General features: G+C 43.9%; 2 protein-coding genes across 7 annotated transcripts in view; one reads left to right on the forward strand and one right to left on the reverse strand.

Annotated features, from left to right (window-relative positions):
• LOC137628783 (L-asparaginase 1-like) overlaps positions 1-13,298 on the reverse strand; it is a 303,952-nt gene that overhangs the window by 175,383 nt on the left and 115,271 nt on the right. The gene's annotated exons all lie outside the window — the stretch shown is intronic.
• Positions 1-13,298, forward strand: part of LOC137628782 (protein bicaudal C homolog 1-B-like) — a 147,411-nt gene that overhangs the window by 39,142 nt on the left and 94,971 nt on the right. For all 4 annotated transcript variants that reach the window (XM_068359992.1, XM_068359995.1, XM_068359993.1 and 1 more), the window contains exon 3: positions 11,684-11,860. In XM_068359992.1, the coding sequence (XP_068216093.1) occupies positions 11,684-11,860 (177 nt within the window). The remainder of the gene's footprint in view (positions 1-11,683; positions 11,861-13,298) is intronic.

Below are 13,298 nucleotides of genomic sequence, written 5' to 3' on the forward strand. Positions count from 1 at the left end.
TTAAGGCTCTGATTAACCCTAGTGGCCTCCGCCAAGACTTCCTCTACGAGATCCTCGGGGAAGAGATTTGAACCCCAACAGGAGGACCGGATGAGTTTATTAGGTTCATGCCTAATCGTCGCCTCAGCTAGGACATGCTTGCGACATCTGCGTTTAGCAGTAGCGAAGTCATACAAGTCATAATATAAAGACTGTAACGTAGCCTTGTTGAGAGACTTAAAAATACTCTCCGTATCGTAAGTCAAGGCTATCGACTCCGTGGATGTGGCCAGGTTTAGAGTACGGCCCACACGTAGGCGGGAATCATATTCCTGTTTAATGAGGGATTCCGGGAGACGGGGAAGCTTCTCACTAAACAAGACTGAGGCACAGTCTGCTGCAAGCTTGCCGGAGGTAAAGGTGGTATGGACGTTGTCCCAACACTCAATACCTGAGGGAAGAAGGAGGGAGATTGGATCCACCTCTCGGATGGGAGGCAAGGGCTTCTCCTCCAGAGCATATTGAAAGGCAAGCTCTGCCACCTTATTGACGCATGGAGTCAAGGTGTTCTTGTCCATTAAGAACATCGTAAAGGAGCTTTTATAAGGCGTCAGCATGGTGTTAGTGCAGCCGATGTCATTAAAAAATCTGGCCCAAACAGATTGGGCTTGCTCCTTCGGGAAGATGACCGTTTCTTTGGGGACCTTGTCTAATCGAACTAAAGCTTCCTCGGTAAGCCTGGCATAACCATGAAATGGAAATGCCAGACCAGGAGGAAAGAATTCAAAGTCCTCTAGAGGACTAGTGCCAAGGCCCTCCAGAGTCAACATTCCGTCTGAGAACGGGGAATGAAGAGCCATCCGCCAGGGGTTGTTCTTGGCAAACGGCGGGAGCTTAGAGGCATCCGGGATGAGAGAGCTTTGGACTCTCTCCGGAGCTCCTTGCTCTAAAGCCCCAATTCTCTGACCGAAGTTAGAGAACATCGTGTCCATCCTCGACTGCATCTCCGAAACCAACTTTGCCTGCATCTCCGACACGATGCGAAGCATGGCTGATTCGGAAAGGCCCGGGCTAGCAGCAGGAGGGGCGGAAGGAACTCCCGGGTCGTGAGACTTAGAGGAGGAACCAGAGGTCTTTGAAGACGTGTTCGTACAATGTTTAGAGCCATGAGAAGTCTTGTGAGGCTTGCGAGCTTTGGGTAAGGTCCTTGAAGTAGACTTATCCTTAGGGGGAACCGGGTATGAATGTTGAGACGAATCACGGTCCCCAGAAAATCCAAGAAAAGAAGAGCGATCAGAAGAAGAAGAAAGAGCGGGGCTGAGGATAGGAATCTCAGCGCCGGACACACCTGCCTCACTTACCACCCTACCTGTATCCGGCTCGTCTAGCAACATTGGTTCGACGTCCAGATTCATGGAGGCAACATTGTCCTCCAGACCTCCGGGGGCATCCGATGGATCTTGCTCTGGGTCGATGAGACCCGTTATAGTGGCATCAATGTGGGCAATGATGGGAGCTGCCACATGCCTAGCCACAGCAGCTGAAGACTTGGCGTTGTGGTAAACCATGGTGCAGTAGTCCTCAGATAGGACGTACGGCCGCTTAGCCTTCACATTCCGGGCAAACCCACCAACCCACACCTTCAGTGTGGCCCGAGCCGCAGACCTTTGCTCCGGGGATGCCTGAAATAATAGTGGGAATTATAAAAGGGAGACTCCCAATGGTCCTTCAAGACCATAGATATCTTACTAATAGTAAATTAAATAAGAAGGCAATATAGCCAACGGGACTCACCGAGTCAGATCCAAGGGTAGTGATGAGGTCGAAGCAAATCACACAGTTATCCGGGTGCCATACCACAACGTCTTCCAGTTGAACCCCACAAGGGGCGTGAGATCGGCAGACGGAGTGGCCACAAGGCTGGTGCAGAACAGCTGCACAGGCCGGCGTCAGACAATGCACCATCTATAAAAAGAATAGTATATGAGAAACTGTAATTCTCTTAAGTAGGGGTGGGTCCGGAGGCCCCGGGCCTAACATAGGTCTAACACAAGATTAGAGCTTCACTGTACTATTCTTTAAGTAGGGGCGGGTCCGGAGGACCCGGGCCTAACATAGGTCTAACACAAGATTAGAGCTTAACTGTACTATTCTTTAAGTAGGGGCGGGTCCGGAGGACCCGGGCCTAACATAGGTCTAACACAAGAATAGAGCTTAACTGTAATATTCCTAGGTAGGGGCGGGTCCGGAAAGGTTAGAGCTTAACTGTAATATTCTTACATAGGGGCGGGACCGGAGGTCCCGGGCCTAAACATAAGTCTAACTTGAAACTAAAGTATAGCAATCCATTCCGGTCAAGCCGGGAGCATAAAAAAGGATGCAATAACAAGGAATTAAGACACATGGTGTCTGATTTCCCGGGGCGGGGTAGACCCCGGGCCGGGAAATAAAGGTATATCAATACCAATTCATTTAGGGACTCCGGGGTAGTGATCTGTCATATATAATCATCATAGGAAATGTTATATAAAATAATAGGGGGGCGGAACTGTAGCTAAGAACCACCAATCGAACCCGGAGGGTTTCGTATAACATAAGCCAGAATGAAAAGTGAATATAAAATAGGGTGCACCGGGATCCAACTCTGTTGACCGGTGGCCAACCAGACTAGACAGAGACGAACCCGTCAGGCCACCCGGAGGACAAAGTCCATAAACACTTAACTACCCCCTCTAAAAGGAGGGAAGGCAACGGTCCCTTAGTGGAGGGGGGAGAAGCCTAGCCGCCCACCTAGCTAGAGGGGGAGCGTGGGGGAGGATCACGTGATACGAGGCAGCAGGGCTACCAACTGACGATCCCCAACCAGACAGATCAAACGGAGTAATAGCACAAATATTCATTATAATAATGATAATAGCGTTAAATTAAATGAATAAACACATAGAAAATTTTTGGGCAAGGCATGCAACATAATAATTAAATCACAAAAGACACACCTGATGGCTAAAAATAACATTGCCGCCTTAGCACGAAGATCGGCAGCCATAACGATACGTAAATGATATCGGCCCAAAAATTGAACCACGAGGATTCTAAACGCTAAATAATGAATATTCACAATAACAAATAATATTTGATAATAAAAATAATACACATAGTAACACCGCAAGTGAAAATTAAAAGCTCTCAAAAACAGGAGTACCAACTGTAGTGAAATCAAGCAAGATCGGTATGAACGAAGAGAATAAACTCCTATAATATAAATATTAAACGATCTAGGTTGCTCAAAACACAGTAAAACCCAGCTTGGTACTTAACTTAGACGGTCTCTCCTGGGAAACCGACGAAGAAGCCATAATTCAATGGAAAATAACCAAAAATCGAGAGCACAAGAAAAATGCGGGTTACTTTACTCGTCGTGCTAAAAGGAGTTGGGTTCTGAGCGGATGCATTGTTAGTAGTACCGAGTGAGGTTGAACGGCTCTCCTCTATTGGGGTTCTCTGTCGTGGATTAATCTAAATAGTGCGGGACCTCTGGAATATACGCCCAATTTTATACCGACACCAATAGGTGAGCGAGCTAGTTAACCTAGCACTCCTTTACATTTTTTCTCTGGTATATTTAGCAGTAAATTACCTAAGAATAAGTGCTAAATGGAGCTTATTCACTGGGCGGCACAGGTTCGAGCCCAGAAATTCAGTAGGAAAAATGGGTAAATTGGGAAGCTATTTTCATTTGAATGAAATAGAAAAAATTGTACACAACAGTTTGCCCTTTGTTGTGAAGGAACATTTGAAAGACCAACAGAAATGTTCTTTAAAACAATCTCTATGTCAACATGAAGTATAAATTTGGTATGGATTCAACATTATAGGGAAACAGCTGATGATTATATACCGTATAAATTTCCTTATTATAATTTTAATTCCACTATGAGTAAGATGAGAATGGCATATCATATTTGTTCCATATCCTTCCTTTCTGAAAGAGACATTATTAATGCTACAGCCAAAGGAGTTGATGACGTACATACTCCCCCAATATGACTCGGTGATGAAAAGACGAGGTCTGAGGGGAGATAGTGTACAGTAGTAGGATTTATTATTCAAGTGGGAGGAGTAGTTCCCTGCATAGAAATGCCCTTTGTATTAAGGTTCATTACTCCTGCAAGGGCCACTTGCTGGAGAAGTTAATATTGACGAGCGGTGAAAGTTAGCGTGCAAAAGTGCAAGTCAGTCGGTCCTTCACGTTCGTTGAACACTTATATAAACTCCTGGAATAAGTTTTGCTTTTTAGTTTTCATAATGTAGTGCCACCATTAGGGTTTAGTGCCTTTAGAGCACTCCATGCTGTTAACTGTAGACTTTAGCGAAGGGTCTCCTGCAGAATTCCTTTGGCTCAATTACTTCACAACTTACTTTATCCCTGTACGTTCACTGAATTGGCTTCACAGGATGAAGTACTGGTCTGTATAGCCCAATTTCATAAGTTGAATACGATTGGAATATGTATACAATTGGATGCTATGTTACAGAAGAGTTAAGGTCAACTTAATGAAGGTTATAGTGAAAGAGAAAGCAAAGTAGGATCAAGTTGAAGAGGACACTTTAATGATCATATTTAATTTCTTTGTAGTTGTCCAAATGCAATACAATACAGTAAAATGAATTACAGTAGTACAGTATTTAGTTTTAAGTTGTTGAAACATTGCTTCTTGTGTATAAAGTTTTCAATTATATTACATTACATTACATTAGTGTGTTAAATTTTCTGGATTTTTTTTTTATTGTAATACCTCTCATTTGAATGCTACTTATATTAATGGCTTGGAATGCTGTCTATATAAGCTGCTCTGGGAGTTTATATGGTACAGGGTTTTTATTTTTTTTCAGGACATCTAGTTTATTTGAATCTCTTAAATTTTTATTGATGATAGAGGATTTATTTTACTTGTACTGCTGGCTTGGGTTTGCTTTTTAGCAAAATGAATTTTTTGTGTGGTCGAATTTAACGTTGAAATCTTTGTTCGTTATAAATGTAAATTTTTAAATATTTAACTTAGCCGGTGAATATATAATAGCTGCAACTCTGTTGCTCGACAGACAAAAAACAGTAAAAACTCGCCAGCGATCGCTATACAGGTTGCGGGTGTGCCCACCAGCGCCAACTGTCGGCCAGATACCACTCTCGATGTAAACAAAAACTCAATTTCTTCTCTGTCGACGTGTCGACAAGACGTACTTTTACTCGCTGTAGAACCTGGAGTTTTCTCAACATATTTGGTGAAGTACTTCATTTTGGTTTGAGCTTTCGCAGTGCAGGTGTTTTATCTTCATCTTAAATCTTGAACTCGTTTTGGATAGATTTAATTTTTGGTGACAAAGATAGTATGGACTTTCTTTGACTTTTAAATGGCCGACCCTTCCCAGACGGAAGTGTGTTTAGGCTTTTAGTAATTATCTTATCACGTTATAGATTAATTATAGATTTTCCTCTATATATTTTATATCTCACCGCCTTTATTAGGCCTCTTCGATTAACTTTCCATTTATAATAAACATAAAAAATAAATTTTAAGGTTTTGTTTATATGCGACCTTTCCTGAGAGTAGGCGGTCCTAACTTGGAAACCGAAGTTAAACAACGTTGAGCCCTTTCAATCGTAAATAGCTTTTAAAGAGCTAATGATTTAAAACTTTTTAAATGAATATTTTTAATAAATATTTTATGAAAGATTTTCTTTGAATAGTCTTCGTACTGTTTTCAAAGATGAACTATCGTTTAGTTTATTTATGCTACGCAGTTTGCGCTCTATCGTTACGATAGAGAGAGAGAGTATCACGGTTTCACTTTGCAGAAAGAGTAAATCGATTCTGACGTTTTGTTCATTCTTCTTTCAAAGCTTAAATGTTTTAAATTATTTTAAAGGAACTTTTTAATTGAAAAACCTTTGTTTTTTCCTTTGGTCAAATAACATGTTTTTTTGACGAAACGTAATTGGGCTCTTCTCTTAGGTGCGAAATCAGAGAGAGAGAGAGAGAGAGAGAGAGAGAGAGAGAGAGAGAGAGAGAGAGAGAGAGAGAGAGAGAGAGAGAGAGAGAGAGAGAGAGATAGAGACGGAGGGAGAGAGAGGAGAGAAAACTTTCCGTTCAAGCGGGTAACGTTGTTCTCGAGTTACTCTCGTCCCTAGTCTCTGTACGGGGAGAAAGGATAAAACTTTTTTAGTTTTATTCTCGTCCCCAGGCAATGTACGGTGAGAGATTGAAAACGTAGTTTTGAATGAACTAGTGTTTATTCTCTTCCCCAACCACTGAATTTTTTATCTTTAAAGATGTTTACTGTTTTTTTGCTGGTATTAATGTGCTTGCATTATACGACTGATTTCGCATTTACTACCTTTTGATGAGGGTAGAATTGCGTGCTTCAGGTAGAAATCAGTAAAAGTTTTGATTTCAGTGAAATAAGTGCAAAACAGAAAATCGTAGTGATAAAGTGATATTGCGCAAAGTGTTACAGTGTTGCGTCCGAGGGTTCGTCTGTTCGTGCCTGTCGTTCACCTAGTCCGGGACCTCTTGCAAGCTCCCAAGCCCAGGGGAGAAGTAATGTCGTACGACTTATGGGTTCGAGAGGCCTTGATCAGCGAACAGACGTTTCCCTCTATGGTATCGGGTGTATCTTACCAAGATCTCCCCTACCATAAGGCGAGAGAGACAATTTTCTCCTCGTCATCCGAAGGCTTTTCGCATAAGAAACCTGAAACAAGGTTTCGAGGCCCTTAACCAAAAGTCAGTCCTTTCAGGACAGGTCCAGCGTCCTGGTTGCAGCCATTAGGACAGCTCTGACCCTATGCAGTCATCGGATAACTGCTCGCCGCCTAACAAAAGCGTAACACAGACGCCGAGAGTCTTTTTGTTGGCAAAGTGTTGCGGTCACAGACGTTACCCTCGTCTCTTACCGCAACCATTTCCGTTGATCCTAAATGGGTTGTACGGCAAGACATGCAGAATAAGCTTGCCTCCCTTATGGAAGACTATTCTGCCAATTAGTCCGTTGAGCCTAGCCGTTTATCTCATCGAGATCCTGGCTTTCAGCCAACCTAACGTTCCTTTGTGCGTCCTGTTGACGTTGGCGTAGCTAAGTCACGTCAGTCAGGTTGTTTAGAACCACACTCGATGCGGTCTCGTGTGGATTTTCAGCCACATTTGGACGTTAGGCCACTTGTTGATGCTCCTGTTGACGTTCAGGACGTTCGCTAACAATCGGAGTTGACTTGTTTTGACGCTGCGTCAACCTCCGCATTCTAGAGTTGTTTTGACTGCTCAGTCTAGGCGGTCAAAGCAGTCTCGAGTGGACGCTGTGCGTCTTCACGCACCTGTTGTTGTTGACAGTTCACAGACTGTCAAGCAGTTACATGACGTTGCGTCCTGGTCTCTCGCACCTGTTGTTGTTGACAGTTCAGACTGTCAAGCAGTTACATGACGTTGCGTCCTGGTCTGCTACTAATGCATCAGTGCGTGTGGACTCTGCTTGTAAAGCATTGCCACCACGGTAGGTCTCTCCCTTGCTTGAGACTCAGCTATTATCGGACAAGGTTCCTTTAGATGAGGAAGTTGCTGTTCCCCCTCCTACTGATATTCCCTTGAGGACTCTGTCAGACGGAGAGGAGCCTAAAGCTGCTTAGCCCTCTATGGACTTTAAATAAATCATGCTGATATTTAAGGATCTTTGTCCGGATCTTTTTGTAACTGCTGCTCCTCGTTCGCCTAAACGTCAGAGCTTACACTAGGCCTAGCTACTTCGAAGCCGTTGTTTTATAAGCTAGTGCTCTCTCGCTCTCCTAGAGAGCTTTACGTTTGCTAGGCGACTGGTTTATCACCAGGAGGAGTTTGGGGGATACAGCCTTTGCTTTCCCTTCTTTTAAACTGGCTTATAGAGCGAGAGTCTGATATGACACGAGAGAAGTTCTCGGCTTGGGAGTTCCTGCCTCTGCCCAGATAGACTTCTCAAATCTCGTAGACTCTCCCTGGCGCCTGGCCAGGAGACGCTCCAAGATTTTACAGGTCAACTTCACAGCTGTTTTCGAGCCTTTGAAGTTTTGCTGTACAATTATGTCATGCATAAACAAGGCTTTCAGGGATGGCTCCAATGATCTGACAACCACGTTCTCTGCAGGGACAAGTCCCTCAGGGATGGCTCCATGATTTGGCAGCCATGTTCACTGCAGGAGTACGTAAGAGGCAGGTGCGCTCAATGTGTTCATTGTCAGGACAAACTTCACGATGAAGTCTACCAGGCTGTCTTGACAGCATTTATGGAAGGCGACTGGATGGTCTCTTTCGACCTTCAGGAGGCATACTTCCACATTCCTATACACCCGGATTCCCAACCGTTTCTGAGGTTTGTTTACAGGAATGTGGGGTACCAGTTTCGAGCTATCGGAGATCAGAGCCTCCCTGTACTTGGACGACTGGCTTCTCAGAGCCTCTTCCAGTCATCGCTGTCTGAAGGATCTCAATTGGACTCTAGATCTGGCCAAGGAATTGGGACTCCTAGTCAATTTGGAAAAGTCACAGCTGGTCCCATCCCAAACTATTCTGTATTTAGGGATGGAGATTCACAGTCAAGTTTTTCGGGCTTTTCCGTCGGCCCCCAGAATAGATCAAGCCCTGCTCTCCATCCAGAAGATGCTGAAGAAAGAACGCTGCTCAGTCAGGCTGTGGATGAGTCTGGTAGGGATGCTGTCATCCCTGGAGCAATTTGTCTCGCTAGGAAGGCTACACCTCCGTCCTCTTCAATTCCATCTGGCTTTTCACTGGAAAAAGGACAAGACGCTAGAGGCGGTCTCGATCCCGATTTCCGAAAAGATAAAGTCTTGTCTGACTTGGTGGAAGGACAATATCAGCCTACGAGAGGGTCTTCCCCTGGCAGTTCAGATACCCAACCACGTTCTCTTCTCGGACGCATCGGACTTGGGCTGGGGCGCGACGCTGGACGGTCGGGAATGCTCAGGTTTGTGGAACTCGAGTCAGAGGAGCATGCATATCAACAGCAAGGAGCTTTTGGCGGTTCATCTGGCCTTGATAAGCTTCGAGAATCTCCTTCGAGGCAAGGTGGTGGAGGTAAACTCGGACAACACCACGGCCTTGGCGTACATTTACAAACAGGGAGGTACCCACTCACTGACTTTGTACGAGGTCGCAAGGGACCTGCTCATCTGGTCAAAAGATCGAGGCATCTCCCTAGTAACGAGGTTCATACAGGGCGACTTGAACGTCCTAGCAGATTGTCTCAGTCGGAAAGGTCAAGTAATTCCAATCGAATGGACCCTCCACAAGGATGTGTGCAAGAGACTTTGGGCGACTTGGGGTCAACCCACCATAGATCTCTTTGCAACCTCGCTGACCAAGAGGTTTCCAATCTATTGCTCTCCAGTCCCGGACCCAGCAGCAATACATATAGATGCCTTCCTCCTAGATTGGTCACATCTGGATCTTTACGCATTCCCACCATTCAAGATTGTCAACAAGGTACTGCAGAAGTTCGCCTCTCACGAAGGGACAAGGTTGACGTTAGTTGCTCCCCTCTGGCCCGCGAGAGAATGGTTCACCGAGGTACTTCGATGGTTAGTAGACGTTCCCAGAAGTCTTCCTCTAAGAGTAGACCTTCTACGTCAGCCACACGTAAAGAAGGTACACCAAAGCCTCCACGCTCTTCGTCTGACTGCCTTCAGACTATCGAAAGACTCTCGAGAGCTAGAGGCTTTTCGAAGGAGGCAGCCAGTGCGATTGCTAGAGCAAGGAGAGCTTCTACCATTAGAGTCTACCAATCGAAGTGGGAAGTATTCCGAGACTGGTGCAAGTCAGTTTTCTGTATCCTCGACCAGTACCTCTGTAGCCCAAATAGCTGATTTTCTCTTATACCTGAGAAAAGGACGATCCCTTTCAGCTCCCACTTTCAAGGGCTACAGAAGCATGTTGGCATCGGTCTTCCGGCATAGAGGCTTAGATCTTTCCAACAATAAAGATCTGCAAGACCTCCTTAAGTCTTTTGAGACCACTAAGGAGCGTCGTTTGGCTACTCCTGGGTGGAATTTAGACGTGGTCCTAAGATTCCTCATGTCAGACAGGTTTGAGCCTTTACAGTCAGCCTCCCTGAAAGATCTCACTCTTAAGACTTTTTCTAGCCAATAATGAGCTACCTTCTCTCGTCCTTGGCCTAAATCTTTCGATATTCCCAGCTTATCGGAGATCGTAGGCAATGAACTAGAAAGAGTCTTATGCCCTGTTAGAGCTCTTAAGTTCTACTTAGCTCGTACTAAACCTTTACGAGGCCAATCTGAAGCGTTATGGTGTTCGGTTAAGAAACCATCCTTGCCTATGTCAAAGAATGCTTTGTCATGTTTTATCAGATTGTTAATACGAGAAGCTCATTCACACTTGAGTGAGGAAGACCGATCTTTGCTTAAGGTTAAGACGCACGAGGTTAGAGCTGTAGCAACTTCCGTGGCCTTTAAGCAAAATAGATCTCTGCAAAGTATCATGGACGCAACCTATTGGAGAAGCAAGTCAGTGTTCGCGTCATGTTACTTAAAAGATGTCCAGTCTCTTTACGAGAACTGCTACACACTGGGACCATTCGTAGCAGCGAGTGCAGTAGTGGGTGAGGGCTCAACCACTACAATTCCCTAATTCCATATCCTTTTAATCTGTCTCTTGAAATGTTTTAATGTTTTTATGGGTTGTCCGGAAGGCTAAGAAGCCTTTCGCATCCTGGTTGATTTGGCGGGTGGTCAAAGTCATTTCTTGAGAGCGCCCAGATTAGGGGTTTGATGAGGTCCTGTTGTATGGGTTGCAGCCCTTGATACTTCAGCTCCTGGGGGTCTGTCAGCATCCTAAGAGGATCGCGGGGCTCCGTAAGGAAGACGTACTTACAAGGCAGAGTAATCGTCTAAGTCTACTTCCTTACCAGGTACCTATTTATTTTGGTTTTGTTATATTGATAACTGTCAAAATGAAATAAAAAACTCTTAGCTTATACGATGTAAACATATTTAACTGGTCTCTACCCACCACCCTGGGTGTGAATCAGCTATTATATATTCACCGGCTAAGTTAAATATTTAAAAATGATATTTTAATTATAAAATAAATTTTTGAATATACTTACCCGGTGAATATATAAATTAAACGACCCTCCCTTCCTCCCCAATAGAGACGCAGTGGGATGAGAAGAAATTGAGTCTTTGTTTACATCGAGAGTGGTATCTGGCCGACAGTTGGCGCTGGTGGGCACACCCGCAACCTGTATAGCGATCGCTGGCGAGTTTTTACTGTTTTTTGTCTGTCGAGCAACAGAGTTGCAGCTATTATATATTCACCGGGTAAGTATATTAAAAAATTTATTTTATAATTAAAATATCATATTATTACTAGCCAAGTTTCAAACCTAGCTGGAAAAGCAGGATGCTATACGCCCAAGGGCTCCAACAGGGGAAAGTAGCTCAGTGAGGAAATTGAATAAAACTACAAGAGAAGTAATGAAATACTGTACAGTATAAAGGAATTGATGTTATTATTGGCTTGTGTGAAAGCATATTTAATGCTTTAGAAGTCTAGTATCTGTGGAAACCAGACTTAGGTTTTGATAGATAATGATTTTAGAAGATCATTTGATTCATATTTGTTTCCTTACTTCTTTTTTGCAGACCCTCACGTACGGGTGGTCGGTGAGCCAGAGGCGGTACGAATTGCTGGAGCAATGGTACGAAATGAATTGGAGCCCCCCTGTAAATTGACAATGAAACTCGAAGTGTCGTGGGTGCATCATTCACATCTTATTGGCAAAGATGGCCAGACAATCCAACCCATTGTAAAACGAACAGGTAAATTGATGCATGTTTCTTATTATGTGTATGTTTGTGAACAGCTTCCTGGCCACAATTTTAATCGTAGACTAGTGAAACTTGCAGGGATTAACTGTTATGTAAAAAGCTGGAAAAGATTAAAATTTAGAAGGTCACTGTCAAGCAAAACATCCAATTCATGTCATCAGCAATAAGTTTGGACATCGTTGTCACAGAGACTTCAAACTTGACTCCATATCAAAAGGCTGGGTGTTCGTGTCACTCCAGGGTCACCAATGCGACGGGCCAATACTTGGTTGCATTCATCTCGCGTGTGACTCATAACCTACTCTTGGCCTGTCACAGTTCATATCTAAGTGTAGGAAAATCCACACCAATTAATACATGTCAAGATCAAAAGGTCAAGGTCAAGAAATAAGCTGCCGCGACGGAGGTCTGATCTCTACCGAGTGCCTGGCCTCTACTTAATATTTGTGGATATTCTTTTGTCCAAGTTAATTTTAGAGTGACCTCTATTAAATTCAATATGTAAGTAATCTAAAGTTACCATAAATAATGACAAATATTTAGTTTTGATTGGTAATTGCAAAATTCTTATATCGTTTTTAATATGATTCTTGTTTATTTGTCCCTCACCAACAAAAACTAAGGGAGTCCAAATATCTTTCCACCATTTGTCGATCTATGTCTCCAATTTATTCATCTTTAATTACTTTATTATTAGTAATAGCCAAGTGACATCCCTAGTTGAAAAGTAGAATGCCACAAGCTCAAGGGCTCTGACAGTGGAAGCAGTCCAGTGCAAAATAGAAATTGAGAGATATCGAATAAAGTACAATGCAATATTCATTTTTGAAAGTACAGTAATAAAACCGATAATTAGTGTCTAAGGATTTGTAACATTTCTTTTGTTCCCATACTAACAAACCTTCTGTTATTTATTTGGATTATCTTTCAGCAAAGCTGGAAGGTAGCTATTAGACTTAGAGTGTGAGGTGCCAACCCTGCCTAACCACTTGAGCGGGTAGACTGGGGTTAGCTGCATTTTCTTTTGGCTCGGTAAAGATCAGACGTGTCCTCTCTCTCCTTAGACTGTCATTGGACTTTTTGATCTTCTTTTTCTTTTCAGGTGTGCGTGTTTTCTCTACGATCGCCTTCATGCGAACATGTCCAGAGTGGGAGGGGATGCCATATGCGGTACTTCCATGTCATCGTTGGAGACCGACCCGTGCTCTCTTGTGTCATTTGGGCAGTGGTTTGCCCTGCACAGAGTGTAGGGAGTGGCCTGCCTCCCAATGGGAGAAATTTGAATGGTGCAGGAAGAAGAATGCCAAGCGCGATCTTTCTCCTGCAGGGGTAAGAATCGCTAGTTGTTCTTCGTCTCGCACTGCCAAATCTCTTTCAAAAGCTCCTTCTCGCTCGCTCTTTTCCGATGGATGATCGAGTAGGAGCGCAG

Source organism: Palaemon carinicauda, chromosome 36, assembly GCF_036898095.1.
Source record: "Palaemon carinicauda isolate YSFRI2023 chromosome 36, ASM3689809v2, whole genome shotgun sequence".
Lineage (NCBI taxonomy): Eukaryota > Metazoa > Arthropoda > Malacostraca > Decapoda > Palaemonidae > Palaemon > Palaemon carinicauda.